Source organism: Hypanus sabinus, chromosome 27, assembly GCF_030144855.1.
Source record: "Hypanus sabinus isolate sHypSab1 chromosome 27, sHypSab1.hap1, whole genome shotgun sequence".
NCBI classification, from domain to species: domain Eukaryota; kingdom Metazoa; phylum Chordata; class Chondrichthyes; order Myliobatiformes; family Dasyatidae; genus Hypanus; species Hypanus sabinus.
The window spans coordinates 27546108-27561759 of NC_082732.1; the positions used below are offsets into that span (position 1 = coordinate 27546108).

The following is a 15652-nucleotide window of genomic DNA, read 5'->3' on the forward strand; positions in this document are numbered from 1 at the left end:
GATCAAATCACAAGCAGGAGAAAATCTGCAAATGCTGGAAATCCAAGCAATACACACAAAATGTTGGAGGAATTCAACAGGCCAGGCAGCATCTATGGAAAAGAGTACAGTCCACATTTCGGGCCGAGACCCTTCGGCAGGACTGAGGAAAAATGATAAGGATAAGGAGCAGCTTAATTGGATAAAGTAAATGGATTTATTGTAGGATTAGAGTAAATAGATATTTAATGAGTGGCATGGATTGAGGTTGGAGAAGGGCCTGCTTCCATCCTGTATTACTTTATAATTCTATTTTCTGATGGGCATAAAAACACCCAAAAATGCAAAGTGGTTGCACTTAAGGTTATCCCAATATTTGGGTACAGTACCGTTTAGCTTTTGAAGTTGTGTGGGGAAATAAAAATTTACTCATCATCTTGATGGTATTTACATCAGACAGGAAATGGGCTTCAGTGGATTAAGAAAGGACTGGCATCTGAGTCCCTAATTATGTTGTCAGTGCCAGAACAGATGCAGCAAATTTAGAGAAGACGGATTGGAGTAAGTGTACTTAAGGTAGCTTTGGTTATGGAAATCAAGAAGTATAGAATCAGGCCATATGAAAGTTGTTGGAAATTGGTAACAAGGGGTGTGGCATTTTCCAATTCAGGTGTGAACAGGATTGAGTGTGATTCAGTCAATAGTGTACTGGAAAAAAAGGAGATACCTGGGTAGACCGAGATAGAGTCATGGGGAGCAAAAGAATGAAAATGAACATTTGCTGAGATCAGTTCCCAAACCACACCACCCCCTTTCCTTTCCCAACTCACTCTGATGGAGCCAAATGCAAACATTTTGGAGTTCATATAAAGTATAGGCACACAGGCAAAGGCTCCGAACATGATAGCGAAGGAGTCAGATTAATAAATGCTGTCGCTAGGGAGTTCTACCGATGAACTAGGATGGCATGTCACTGGCCTTCCATGTTGGACGGAGGATTGTCTGTAGGCTCCTGACAGTAAGACTGGGTGTTGTACTCTGGTTTAAAGAGAATGATGTAGCATTTGGGTAGAAAGTAGACTATGATGATTCCATACACACTCACCAATCCTGCAAATGGTTCCAAGAAGGAGACAAACTTGCCCTTGGTAGTAGTGTAGGCTGGGATGAAGAAGACCCAAACGGTGAGGTAAATGAGCATAGCAAAGGTAATGTGCCGGCCTAGATTGTAGGTTTTGTCTGTACTTCGGCCCATGAAAGTACACAGAAAACACGCAAGGGCAAGCAGGTTATTATAGATCAGAAGTAACCCAAAGCCAGTTAAAGAGCCCTCATTACATTCCATGAATATTTCTGTGACAGAGATATTGTAGTTTGCAAAGACAAATGGCGGAGACCTGGACTGCCAGGTTGCACACAGAGCACACTGAATCAAGAGGAAGAAAGAGATGATCAGCCACTTGCCATTGTGCCATAGGAAAGCAGGGAAACATTGTGGGATGCATCTGGTTACCCTAGGCAGGCCACTCACTTGAAATGACTTCACCAGCATGGCTGATAAACAACCAGCAAAGCCAATTGAGAAAAGGGGCTGCCGAACTCTACATAGAAACCAGTTTGGCCTCCCCAGGAAAAAGTAAATGCTGCAGCACGTTGTGGCAGTGAATATCAGCATCGCCAGGCAGGTTGTCCCTCCTGCCAGCTGGACCAAGGGGCTGTTGAGATTGGGGATGAAAATGATAATCACTGCCATGATGATGGAGAGGCCTACAGCCGCCAGTGTGGCTAGCAAGCCAGCCAGAGTGTCCGTCCATCGGAAGAACTCGATCACTTTCTTTTCACATTTCACACTTCTTGGTGGAGACCACTCATCTTTCTGGCACGGAATGCACTGTTCGTCTGTGGAGGAGGGGAATTTTTTTTTAAATAGTGGAGAGATTTGTGTGTGAAACAATCCATTCTTCCCTCTTAGTTCACAACTTTATAATGAGTTAGTTATTCCCAAGCTTATACCTCCAGCCCAGGAAATTCTCTGTGTTTGGATGATCTGGAAATCGGGTCACTTGATTTAGAGTTGGATGGTCAGGTTTATAAAAGCCAGAATAGTCAACTGCAGTTACCAGTCTGGGTCTGAGTGACCTGGCTCTGATCTGTCATCAGCTGGGTGGGGGGGGGGGGTCAGCCCGTGGGGCTGGAAGGTAATGGGCATTTTGATCCTGAACACTCAGTTGCTGAATGGCCAAGCACTTAAAGATTAGACCCTGGATGGTCAGGCCTTGAAAGCCAGTTTGACACTGCTCAGTGATATTGCATGGCAGCAAATTCCTCAAATCATCTACAATATTTACATCAGTTTATGCTCCCCAGGCAAAGCTAAGCCAATCAACCCAGTACAAAGTTCCCAAAGTGTTTCTTGGACACTTGAATCGTGTGTTGATTGACTGGGTATGTTGTGGGTATAAAGATTGAGGTCTCTTAGGGTTGACTGCCAAAGCACGGACACGGTGTCTATTAGGATTTTGGTGATGGTCGCTGAGTTGCCTGTTCTTGTGTTTGGAAGCAGAGAAAGCACCTGTGCTTACCATCACTCAGAAACGTTCCTGCTGGACAGTCCACACACTGGTAACAGCAAGAAAGATGCCCCTTCACTATTTTCACTTGCCCAGATTCACAGGAAGTTGAGCAGTTGGAGTCAGGAATCTAAAAGTAAGAGAAGTATTAACATTACTTTTTAAGGATAAGTTTATTTTGTTGTTGAACAAATTTGGGCAAAAGAAGATGAACACACAGAAGACATGAGACTGCAGATGCTGGAATATGAAACAAAAAAATAATTTACTAGAGAAGTTAAAGCAGAAGTTAAGGAAACAGGCAGTCTATGTTAAGCCATGTGGACTGGAGTGGTCCAGATAAGAAAAAGTTGAGATCCTTTCCAACCTGCCATTCTACTGTTACCTTTATGGAATCCTATGTATTCAGTAGGTCAATTTCTGCTTGCTCCATCTTATCCAGAATTCCATCATTACAATTTTCAATCTTAATCTTCTTCTGCTCATGCTTTAACGAAACCCAATTTCCCTCGGGATCAATAAAGTATGTCTGTCTGTCTTTTAGCAGTTAACAGATCTGGCCTGGATCTGTGTATGTGTGTGACACCTATAACATTTTCAGTGTTCACCTTCTGCTACTTCTTACTCCTACTGTTCAAGGTGTTAAATGTGATAATGTAAAAGATCCAGTAAAATAAAACAACAGAAAGTTTTGTGTGTAGATTAACAGGAGTGAGACATGGGGATGTGAATGAGGAGTTGTAATTGAGATTGAGAAATGAGTTAGATTATTCACAATGGAGCAGAAAAATACAAAAGTAAAATTAACACACACAAAATGCTGGAAGAACTCAGCAGGTCAGGCAGCATCCATGGAAGTGAATAGATGGTTGATGTTTCGGGTCTAGACCCTCTTCAGGACTCCTTGTCCAAAGCGTCAATTATTATTTATTTACATAGATGCTGCCTGACCTGCTGTGTTCCTCCAGCATTTTGTGTGTGTTGCTTTGGATTTCCAGCATCTGCAGACTTCCTCATGTTTAAAAGTAGAAGTAAGATGCTTTGTAACTCAGACTTAATGGGGCAGGGACAAGCTATTCATTTTAATTTGGAGAAAGGGAGTTGTGCAAGGAGCCGCCAAGGTAAAATTGTTCCTGAGAATGGAATTGATCCAAATTTGAAGAGATTTCTCTTTACCAAATAGTTGTTGTCTCATGGAATAGCTTGTTGTGGAATGAAAGAGACACAGACCATTGCATCTTTGAGAAGGATTCTTAATGCATCTATATTGATGGAGGGGTGAGGGTGCATGGAAGGAGAATGAGGTTCAAGGCCCCTTACCTTATTCTGCAGGGTGTTCCAGTCAATCAGGGATGCATTTATTATAAGTTCTTTATCCTGAGCTCTGTATTCACCAATCACTCTGAATTCTGGAATCAGATTCCCGCCTTTCCATTGCCAGTTAATGATGTCGTATCCTGTTGGCGGGTTTCCTTCTTCATCAAAGAAAATAGCTTGGTTGTGGAGGGTGAAGTTAACTTCTCTGACTGCTATAAGTAGCTGGATGAAAATTGAGAATTATATTCAGTGAGGAAAACCAAATCACAAAAAAAAATGAGCAAGAGGAGGGACATGAAACTCAGTGGAAGTCAACCCCTTCAGGAGGAAACTCAGGAAGCTGTGGATTTATGTCCTGTCCCAGGGAGTTGAGAAATTTTAGATTGATAGTTGCATTTGTAAAGGAATGCTTCAAGGGAATAATGGCGTAAAACATTTCAAATGAGATTTATTTCTCCTCTTACCCATGTTAAATTACACCAGTTGATAAGCACAGAATTTCTTGGTACCATCATGGCCAATAGTTAACCCTAAGTCAACAGCACAGAAAACTTATGAATTGGTTATTATTGCGGAAAATCTTGCACATTTATTACTTTTATTCGGTTTTGAGATACAGCACAGTAACAGGTCCTTCTGGCCCAACAAGCCTATGCCACCCATGTGACCCATATGTTTTTGGAATTTGGGAGGAAACCAGAGCACCAAGAGGAAACCTGCATGAAGATAAGAACATACAAGTTCTTTACAGATAGCAGCAGAATTGAACCTGGATTGTTAGTGCTGTGATAACTTTACACCAACCGCAATGCTGTCATAAGATACTTCCCCAAGCTTAATTTCAAATGCAAACTTTTTTCTAGTATTTAATTATCAATTAGGAGCCTGCCTCCCTTATCTAATTCCAGTGCCTCCAACTCTCACCTGCCATGGGTAAATGTTGCCCTTGTTGCAGGGTCCTCTATCACAGCGGAGCAGGCTATGGAGAGCATGAGCTACTGTGTAAGCTGCCGAGTAAACACTGAATGAAATACGTTCTAAGTCTTCACCAATAACCACAGATGCTTCTTCATTTTTCATCTCCGGATGGCGCTCATTCCTGTTACAGCTTTCAGATTTCAGTTTGGGCATGTGGTTGAGAGCCAGTGCAGTGGAAACATAACATTCAAACCCAGGGATTTTAACATTTTTAATGCTTGCACCCAGGATGGTCCCAATGCTTGAGATATTTGGGATGCTGGCAACTGCTTCAGAGGTAACCCAACTCTCACTGGCAATCCATACCTTCTCTGTCATATTCTGCTCCAGGGCCACCGTCAGCAATACCTCAGCATAAACATCCTCCGCAAACACTACTGTGACATTAGCCTGTGAGAGAACAATGTATGAGATGATCGATGCCATTTTCTTCTGCAGTTTAAGGTCACGTAGATGCACAGGAATCAGTTCCTCAAATGCGATGCAAATCTCAGTTTTGGAGACGAGTTTTATGAAATGCTGCATTGCTCTTCGACCATATGTGTTGTCTGTCCCGATCACTGCTATCCAGTTCCAGTGAAATGTTTCCACAATTGATACCACAGCTGCAGCCTGGACTTCATCCGTGGGAATTGTCCGGAAGAACGATGGGAAGTTATTTTTATCATTAAATAAATTGCTTGAAGCAAAATAGCTAATCTGTAACAAAAATAAATGTTTATACAGACAGGATATACCAATAAGAACAATGTTGATAACGTGCAGTCCAGGGGGAGCATTTATTGTGTTATAGTATGAGTGAAGTGGATTTGAACATGAAAAATAGTCCATTTCTATGTCATGTGGGAGAAGTGGGTGCACAAAAATTTCATTAGATTTAACCTCAAGTCTCCGGCAGTTGGTGAAAAGCTGCGGGACTGCTGGGTGAACTCCGTGTCTGGGGGGGGGGTTGCCCTTCTCAGCTGTAGGGCCACACAGGTTCTGAGGCAGTGAGAGACGTTTGTCACAATACCTGCCTTTATGTAGGACTTCAGCCACCCCTCATTGGACCTTGTGAAAAGCAACAGTGAAGGCTGTTTCCTGCATGTTCTTGATTTTACTTCTAAGTCTCTGTTATTATACTGTTAGTATATTTCATAAATATTTTAATAGTAAATAAAATAGAACTTGCAGTCAGCAAAGACCCTTAATACTTTGCACTGACTTGCCAAGTAAGTACACACTATACACAGGAAACTGCAAGGAAAATCTAGAATTAAATTGACTTTATTTTTTACATCCTTCTACTTGAGTAAAAAGCTTTATGTTCGGTCTCCATCTGAATGTGCAATATGCAAGGACTTGGTCTTTATGGCAAATCATGGTGACAGAATCTTCAGCCTTGTAAAGTGTCATGTGAGGCAAATAAAGTGTTGCCCCCTCACCCCAACAAAAAAGAAAATTTCACAAAAAGCAAAGCCCCGACAGCCAGAAGGGCAATATTTTTCAATTCATTTTGCATTAAAAATAATCAAAGATCATTAACAATAGTAAAATGGGTTAAAAAATAAAATGATTGTTAAAATGTGTACAAATGCTTTTTAATTAACAAAACCTTATCAAAGCCCTTTGCAGTTTTTTTCCATCATTAAATTTGAATAGGAAGCACTCTCGGTGCCATCTCCAACTTGCTCCCCACTGCAAGTGATGAGATTCTGTGCAACTTCCCAGCACGTACAACACACTTCCCAACCCCTCCATCCCACTAACCCCCCCCCCCCCCCCCACTTCCAATTCAGGATCTACTAACAGCAACTTGCAGATTTCTCTGTTCTGATGCAAGTTGTTCAGGTTTCACATTTCCCTTTAAAAGCAATACCTCTTTCAGATTTACCTGTAAACCTTTAAATCCTTAAAAACACTTCAGGTGGGCAAGGCATCAAATTCAAATGGAATCAACCGTACAGAGATGAGTGCAGGCAGAGGCCGATATTCTTATGTATGATGATTAACAGCAATATTTTCCTTATTATCTCTTGGTTGTAACATTCCTTATGCAAAGCTAGATTTTATCAGAATACTGAGGAGGTGAAATCATAATTCCAGGTATGTGTGCTAAAATCACATCAATTATGTTTGTGAGCACTATCATTTGTTAATCACAGTCAACTTAATCTAGCAACTCTCCAGATTTACCCTGAGGTTATGAAGGTACTGTAACAATGTAAGTAGTTGTTGATGCAGCTGTGGCCCATGTCTCAAGTGTTTTGTGTTTTTCTAAAAGCAAAAGTTCCCAGCCTGTTCACTGAGTGATAGACTAGGGAAGTTTAATTAGCTTAAGTCATGATTCAGTCAGTAATATGAACAGCTGTGGGATGAGTTACTGAGTAATGGGTGAGGAAATTAATTAATATAGAGTTAAATTCAGGTGTTTTAGCAATTTCCCCCATGAAAATTAATTTGTTACAAGATGCGTTTGCCTGACCTAATATATTTGTCATTAAAATGCTAAAATGAATTTCAGCATTTAAGTAAGGAAAACTCCTATTTGCAGTATCCTCTGTTCCTCAGAGGTTCCTGACTCTCACTGAGGGACAGGATAATCACACGCTGCTTTTCCTGATTTGACTCTGAGTGTTACTGGGCTATTTGATCATAGAGATAACTTCAACTGAGCCCAAATATTCCTTCACTACCAAAAGAGCAAAATGAAGCAAAGTATTATTATTCAGGGAATTGGTGTAATCAACAATGTTCTTTCTGAAAGGGCAATGGAACTGTATTCAACTTCAGAAAGAGGATTGGATAAGGAACCTTTGCAGGGTTAAGAGCATGGACTGACTGTCATGGAAAGACTTTTAAAAACTGACACAGTCGCCATGGAACATACAGGTTATTTTTTTTGTTGTAGAGTTTAATGGTCTTAACACATCCTGCACTTCTGAGAAAAAGTCTGCAGATAGTAATCGGGAGCAAGGGCATTGGTTAATATTCCCTGCACTGACCCATCACTTCAGATACGTGTTGTCCTCTTACTATTATCTGACTTGATCTGTAGGTGTTATACAGTGCAGTATCTCCCCACTGCACTGCTTGCCAAGTAAGAAATGCAGTCAGAAACTGAACATTGTGCTTAGATTGTATTCTGTTAAGCACTGCGTGCTAAATTAGTGTATCTATTCCCATCTGTGCTGGGTCCCTACGTCATACCTGTGGAATGAGGAGGAAGCTGAAAAGTCGAGCAGTGATTCTGGAGAGTTCGGATGTAGAAGGACCAAGGGTGGCAAGCACTCGGGAGCTATGATTTGTGTAATCACACTTAACTTCAAATGTAGTTCCACCTTCCACGGTTAAGAAGGAAATGGCCGAGCGCATTGCAACTGAGGGCATGAGACAGGTGTCCCGGATGTCATATCCCAGCATCACATTTGGTAGGAGAGTGCTAGAGTTATTGATTTCTTCAATAGCAAATATCATTGCTTGAGCCCAGAGGAAACCATCAAGTTGGATTCTGTGTGAAGAAGAGTTAGAGTAAATGTCAAACAAAACCACTAGTTGAATTCAGTCTGAGCAGAGAGGCTTCCATTCAGAAAGGAAGGGTTACTGAGGGGGCAGTGAAGTATTAACTGCAGTAAAGGATCAGTCAATGACGTGAGGTGTTGGGACCAGGAGTTGCTCTTCCTATTATTAACAATTTTACAAGCATGGTGGATAAATGTCATACCTATCAGCAGACATCTACCTCTGTTCACCAGCTCTGCTGCTCTTTTAATTGTTCTAGCTCAAATTTTAATACACTAGGCATTGGTTTCTCATTGCCTCCTAATCATTTCAAGCTTTAAACTCCAGAGAGGAGCTTATCCCAAATTTGTATTCCATCCCCCATCAAGTACTGCATTATCCATCACAGGCTCTCTTGTTCCCAGCCATTAATGCACTGATTTTAATATTTTCCTTCCACTGTTCAAATCAAACCTTTTATTATATCACCCTTCCTGAGGCCAGTAATCTCCTCCAGGTTTAACCCTGCAAGATGGTTTATACGTTGAACGTTTATGATTTTCGTCACGCTCATGGGCAGTCTTAGAATTTGACTGCAGTTTCTTTAAATTTTACCTCTATTTCTCACTGGTCTTTAAAGCACTCCTTAAATCCTATTCCTTGGGAGAAAGCTTTCCTTCAACTGAGCTAATACCTCCGTATGTGGCTCCTTGGACAATTTTTTTTCTGATAATGCTTCCATGAATTGCTATAGAACCTTTATTATTCTGAAAATCTCCATAAGCATGTATCGTTGCAAAACAAACTCTTCAGGGAACGAGGCTGGAAATGCATACTGTGTGAGCCATTCCCACAACAGACTGGAGTATCAAACTGAAATACAAAACAAATAGTATGTCTTACCTTTCACACTTGTGAGATTCTGAACTTGCTCTCTTAGCTCTATTCATGTTAGCAGAGTAAAGTGGAAAGAGACCTCCAAGGATATAATCCCCATCAGCCTGAAACTGGTTCAGTGTCTCTCCCAGGTCTCCAGACACCACAGTACCACAAGGGACGTTCATCAAGAAAAAGAAAACTGGCCAGCAGTGAAAGAAAAGCATGTTAAAGAGTAGCTGAGAAAATGGAACAAATCAGAATATAAATCCAACACTTTCAGTGTCAATGATGCAGGCACAAGCTGCAGATTTCACTCACTCAGCACTCAGTATTTGCATCAGAAGTCACCACCACTGTGTATGAATTATAGGGGCATTAAATACCTGTGTGGCAGGTTGCATATCTGATTTACAGTTCCTATCCAAATACCAGTCTCTGAGTCTATTTGTGATCTCTTTTATTCTCAAAAATCTCCAATATTTTGAACCTTATATGTGATCCTTGCACATTATTTAATCAGAAATGGCTTGGGTATGTATGACTAAGGAATGTTATGAGTATACTGATGTCTGAGCTAGTGTTGTAGGTTTACTGATTACCGGTACATAATGTTACATCCTTTCCACTTACAATCCCATTGTCAATCGGCATTTATTATGTCCTTATTCCTCAGTCTATTCCCCATTCCCTCTCTCCCCACCTCCCCCCATCATCCCAACTTCTCTTCTGTTACACTCATCCCACATCTTGCGTCTTTCAAGAATCATTAAAAGTAAATTTATTATCAAAGTACGTCTAGGTCACCATAAACTACACACAAAGTGCAACTAATGTGCAAAAGACAACAAACTGTACAAATACAAAAACAAATAATAACAATAAGTAAATGAATAAGTAAATAATAATGAATAAGCAATAAAGATCGAGAACCATGAGTTGTAGAGTCCTTGAATGTGAGTCCACAGGTTGTGCAATTAGTTTAGTGTTGAGGTGAGTGAAGTTATCCACATTGGGTAACTTTGGCTATCCACATTGGATATTCACCATGGAACTTTCTGAACCTGGTGATGTGGGTCCTGAGGCTCCTGTACCTCCTTCCTGACGGCAATAAGGAGAAGAGAACATAGACTGGATGGTGGGGGGTCCCTGATAGGTGCTGCTTTCTTGTTGCAGTGCTCTCGGTGGATGTACTCAATAGTGGGAGGCCTTTTCCTGTGAAATTGTAATTTGTGGACTTCAGGGATGGCATAGAACTCATGCAGAGGCTTTATTTCATAGAAGCCCAAGATGGGCAAAGCTCAATCTGGCTATAGATTTTATCACAAGAAATACACATCAAGTTGGGGCAGTGAATGGGTATAATAAGGCTTTAGTTCCACAATACTATTAGGATGCAGAGACAATTGTGATGTGTTCATCACAGTTTCATTGGGATACCGCATGATATCATAAAATAGGCTTTCCTAAAGGAAGACTTGAAATTCCTAGCAACACACACAAAGTTCTGGAGAAACTCAGCAGGTCAGGTAACTTATATGGAAAAGAGTAAACAGTCAATATTTCATACAGAGACCCTTCTTCAGAACCAGAAAGGAAGGAGAGAAGTCCAGAGAAAGAAGGTGGGGGCGGGAAGAAAGAAATACGAGATGGCAGGTAATAGGTACCACCAGGAGAGGGTGAGGGGGTGAAGTAAAGAGCTGGGAAGTTGATTTTGATTGGTGAAAGAGAGAAAGAGCTGGAGAAGGAGGAACCTGACAGAAGAGTTCAGAAGATCATGAAAGAAAGAGAAGTGGAGCAGTACCAGAGGGAGGTGATGAGGTGATAAGGTGAGAGAGGGAAAAAGGAATGGAGAATGGTGAAGACAGGAGGTGGGGGAACATTACTGCAGCTTCAAGAGATCGATGTTTATGCCTTCAGGTTTCTCCACCAACCTGAGCGTGGCCTCGTTCTGGCAGTAGAGGAGGTCATGGGTTGACATGTCAGAATGGGAATGGGAAGTAGAACCGAAATGGATGGCCACTGCAATATTCCGCTTTTTGTGGCAGACCCCACCTCTTCTCCTTCACCATTCCTCATTCCTGATCCCCTCTCACCTCATCTCCTTACCACCCCATCAGCTCCCCCTGGTGCTCTTCTTTCTTCCATGGTCTTCTACCCTCTCCTTTCAGCTCTCCCCTTCTCCAGTCCTTTATCTATTCCACCAATCAACTGCTCAGCTCTTTACTTCACCCCACCCATCTCCTGATTTCACCTATCACTTGCCAGCTTGTTCTTCTTCCTCCCCTCTTCCCCACCTTCTTACTCCGACTTCTCCCCTTCCTTCCCCGTCCTGAAGAAGGGTCTCAGCCTGTAAAGTCAACTGTTTACTCTTTTCCATAGATGCTGCCTGACTTGCTGAGTTCCTCCAGCATTTTGTGTGTGTGTTGTTTTGGATTTCAAGCATCTGCAGATGTCCTCATGACTTAAAATTCTTCAACTCATTTTGTTACAAATTACTGCTTACAGAGTTGAGCGTCTAGAATGAATGACCAGAAATAGTCTATTGAAGATAGTAGAACCTGATTAATACAACTCCATACTTTACACAGAGTTGGGAGATTTTGTTTGTGATAGATCTGCAACAAAGTTCAAGATTACAATGGATTTGGTAAGGAAGTTTAAAGGGGTTATAAAAAATGTAAATATGATTGGTATACCAAAATTAATTAGTGGGACGTAGGGTGGTTATAATGGGTTTCTTGTAAAATTTTCTCCAGAGGCAGATTAGAACTTCTAAGAGGCAGCTGATTACTAGTACCATAAAACCATAAGACATGTGAGCAGAATTAGACCATTCAATCCATGGAGTGCTCTGCCATTCCATCATGGCTGATCTATTATTCCTCTCACCTCCTTGTCCTGCTTTCTCCCTGTAACCTTTGACACCCTAATTAATCAAAAACCTATCAATCTCCTCTGCTTTAAATAGTCACATGGCCTCCACAGCCATCTGCGGCAATGAATTCCACAGATTCACCACCTGGCTAAAGAAATCCCTCCTTATCTCTGTTCTAAGTGAACATCCCTCTATTCTGAGTCTCCTTTCTGGTCCTAGATGTTCCTATTATAGAAGTCCACTCTATCTCGGCCTTTCAATATTTAATAACACATTCAGTGCTTTTGAAATTTTTCTGGTTTGACCTTCTTTAAAGCGTTGATTAAAAATTAATTTTTGTTTACAATAAATCAAGAACAAATGAGTATAATTCATAAATTTCTGACTATGCTTCATCATGTTTCAGAGCTGCAAATGTGTCCTGTGAACAGAAACGGCCAGTTAAACCCAGCAGCGAATTGTGCAAGTGTGGCCAAGGTTAGTGTCAGCAGTCAGTGGCACTCTCACCTCGGACAGATAGGGCTTGATTTGAGTTGCGCTGCAGTGATTGGAGTTGTATTCCAGACTGATCGTTTAAAGTGGTAGTGAGGGACTGCTGAATTACAGTATCAGCAGCCATCAAATCTCCCAGGTGAGTTGTTTAACCAATTGATCGTATGGAAAGACATAAATGAACTCAAGCCAGTAGCTTGCTGAAGGCCAGGGAATTTTTCTCCTGTAGTTGACAGAGCTCTTGGCTACAATCTTGTTTATCTCCCACACCTCTGCTTTTAATCTCTTGAACAGAGTATCTTTCCACCCCACCATCATCAACATTTAATGGGTCCTCTGTTTAAATTTCTGCTAGCTTCAATGAACTTCCATTACCAAGTAGGTGTTTCTCTACATCCCACTCGCTATTCTCAAGGAAACGATTCCCTTCACGATCCTTCATCTGCTCTTCCATCCCCACCAGTGATGCTCTTTTCCAATACATGTTCCATGCAATTACAGAAGATACAGCTCCTATGCCTCTACCTCCCCCTTTCTCACCACCCAGGGAACCAAAGGTCCTTCCAGATGAAGCAAAGAATCACTTGCACTTCTTCCAACCTTGGGTACTGCATCTGGTACTCACAATGTGATGTCCTCTACCTTGGAGAAGGGAGATATTTACTGGATGGTTGTGTTGCACACAAATGGAGCTCATGTGGCTGACCTGAATTTGCTCTGGACTGCCACCTTCCTTCTTCATCCCATTTCCTCTGTTCTATCTATCTGCAACCTTCTAGTTGATTATAATGTGACACAAGCTAAGCTTGATTTGGGCATATTGCAGCCTTCTAGATTCTACAGTTTCAAGTAACTTGCTTACTCTGTTGCAATCAGAAATGGCCAATTGATTTTAAGTTTTCCATTTATAATATTCACTTAGTTTTATTTTTATTCTCTTCACTAACATGGTTTGATCTGCTGGGTGCTCCCTATGATTCTTCTATCTGCCTTCAGTCCTTCTCTTCATTTCTCCCCATTAGCCTAACACCTTCATCTTCAGGTTTATACACACAGCAATCTTGGCCCCAACAAATCAGAGATATTCTCTTTGTCCTAGACATAACCTTCAACTTTCTCTATAACTTGTTCTCTGCTTTCCCCATTCAGACACTGGATCTACTGAACGTTTCCAGCTCTTTCTCTTATAATTTCGGATATCTTTTAACAGTCAATTCAGCCTTCTGATCTCAAGAGAATACTATCCAAATTCCTACATCACATAGTATATAAGTCTCTGGTAAAATAGGGTGACTGTGAGCCTCATCAGGAACAAGAATGATATATCCTCTTTCAGGCTCACTGCCTAAAACTGAACATGTGGAGAGAAATCAAATGGAGTCTACAAAACTTATTCCAATTGTCTTTGGATGAAGACCAACAATCCATGGATGTTGAGGGTCCCCCGTAAGCAGAAGTAGTTATGAAAGAATAGTTTATTTTCAGACCCACCATTCTTCAATGAACCATAGCATAAAAGAAGACAAATTTATTTTGAACACCTGTGAACATTGGCCCTGTACCAAGTTGCTCTATTTGCATGTATGTCATCCTGTTTTTGTGCAAGCTAAAGAATATTAAAAATGCATATTTGCTTTGCAAATCAAACTGAATTAGGTTAACCCTATCTTGCCTTCTGTCTGACAGTATATAGACCTAATGTTCATGAGATATTTTGTTTCTTTTTAGGGATGTAGATGGTGAGGCTGTGGATAATGACTGGCCAGTGTCATTTACTGGTCAGTTTAGTGGGTTCTCTAAGAAATGACAATGAGATGCAGTACAAGAGACCTAATGAGACTAAGATGACTATGTTCATCTTCCCTTGAGTGCCTACCACAATCAAAACACCAGAATTCACCAGAAAGATTACAATGAGAGTCAGCGAGCTTGAGCACTGAAAATGAGCATCGGATTTCTCTTAACACAGAAAGGGCTGCTGGGCAGAGACTGTTCTTGGAAACAATTTGTTACACTCTACACTTACATTGTCGTCCTAAAAGATATAAATAAATTCCAATTATTATGATTGTTGGGTGTAAGATTTTAGCACACAGATCATACCGATCTTTAGATTTATCTCTAAATCATAATTTATATCAAGTAAGTTGAAAATGAAACCTAACAAAGATGGTAATATCAGATTTAAATGCCTGATATATACCCTATTTAAAATAAATTGTGATCAGCACAGCCTTACAGTACAGGCGACCCGGGTTTGAGTTTGTATGCTCTCCCTGTAACCATGTGGGTTTCCTCCAGGTGCTCCGCTTTCCTCCCACTGTCCAAAGACGTACCAGTTGGTCATTGTAAATTGTCCTGTGATGAGGCTAGAGTTAAATCAGGGAATTGCTGGACAGCCTGGTTCGAAGGGCTGGATTAGCCTATTCCACTCCTTATTTCAACAAAAAAAAATTCAGAGTGGTTCCACAGACAGGTGAGGTGCGAACATTTATGAGACACAATTCTTACCTAAGTGAATATTCATCATGGGTGAACTCTAGCGCAGAGATGGTGGGTTTATTCTTATGGTTATCAACTGGGTCTTGGCAGCTAGGGAAAAATTGTACATTGTAATCATAAAATAATAGGACAGATGTCAATGTTGAGATGGCTTGGATTAGGTTAGGATTCTGCAGAATTACTAAGTAAGCAGAAGATGTCAATTTAATGCAATTTAAAAAGAATCAAAAGGTTCCTGTAATAATAGTTGCCAGTTTGGAATTAACTTGTCATGACTATTGCTGCTGTTCTGCTAAATTGGAACAATATGTTACAGGCCCCATGAGTGACACCCTTGAGCCAATAGGAGTAGAGAGAATGCAATACAATACTGCCATCTACTGGGAACGTTACACAAAGAGCACATGATAATCACAGGCTTAATAGCAAGACACAATTCAGGACCTCAAACGGTAATTTTCAGTAATTTTATATTTTGTATCTCAATTAGCTGGAAACTGTGAGAAATATCTTATCTAGAATTACAGACTTGATTGTTTTCTTCCCGACGTTAATAATTTCTACAAATTGATTCATCTCT

At 40.9% G+C, this 15652-nt stretch overlaps 1 protein-coding gene across 1 annotated transcript; it reads right to left on the reverse strand.

Annotated features, from left to right (window-relative positions):
* Positions 1–949: 949 nt before the first annotated feature.
* Positions 950–13024, reverse strand: LOC132381905 (extracellular calcium-sensing receptor-like). The gene is made up of 7 exons (XM_059951618.1): positions 12946–13024; positions 9228–9402; positions 8148–8334; positions 4791–5543; positions 3870–4088; positions 2562–2679; positions 950–1878 (listed from the first exon to the last, which is right to left on the reverse strand). The coding sequence occupies exons 1-7, from the start codon at positions 13022–13024 to the stop codon at positions 950–952; spliced, it is 2460 nt and encodes an 819-aa protein (XP_059807601.1).
* Positions 13025–15652: the final 2628 nt, after the last annotated feature.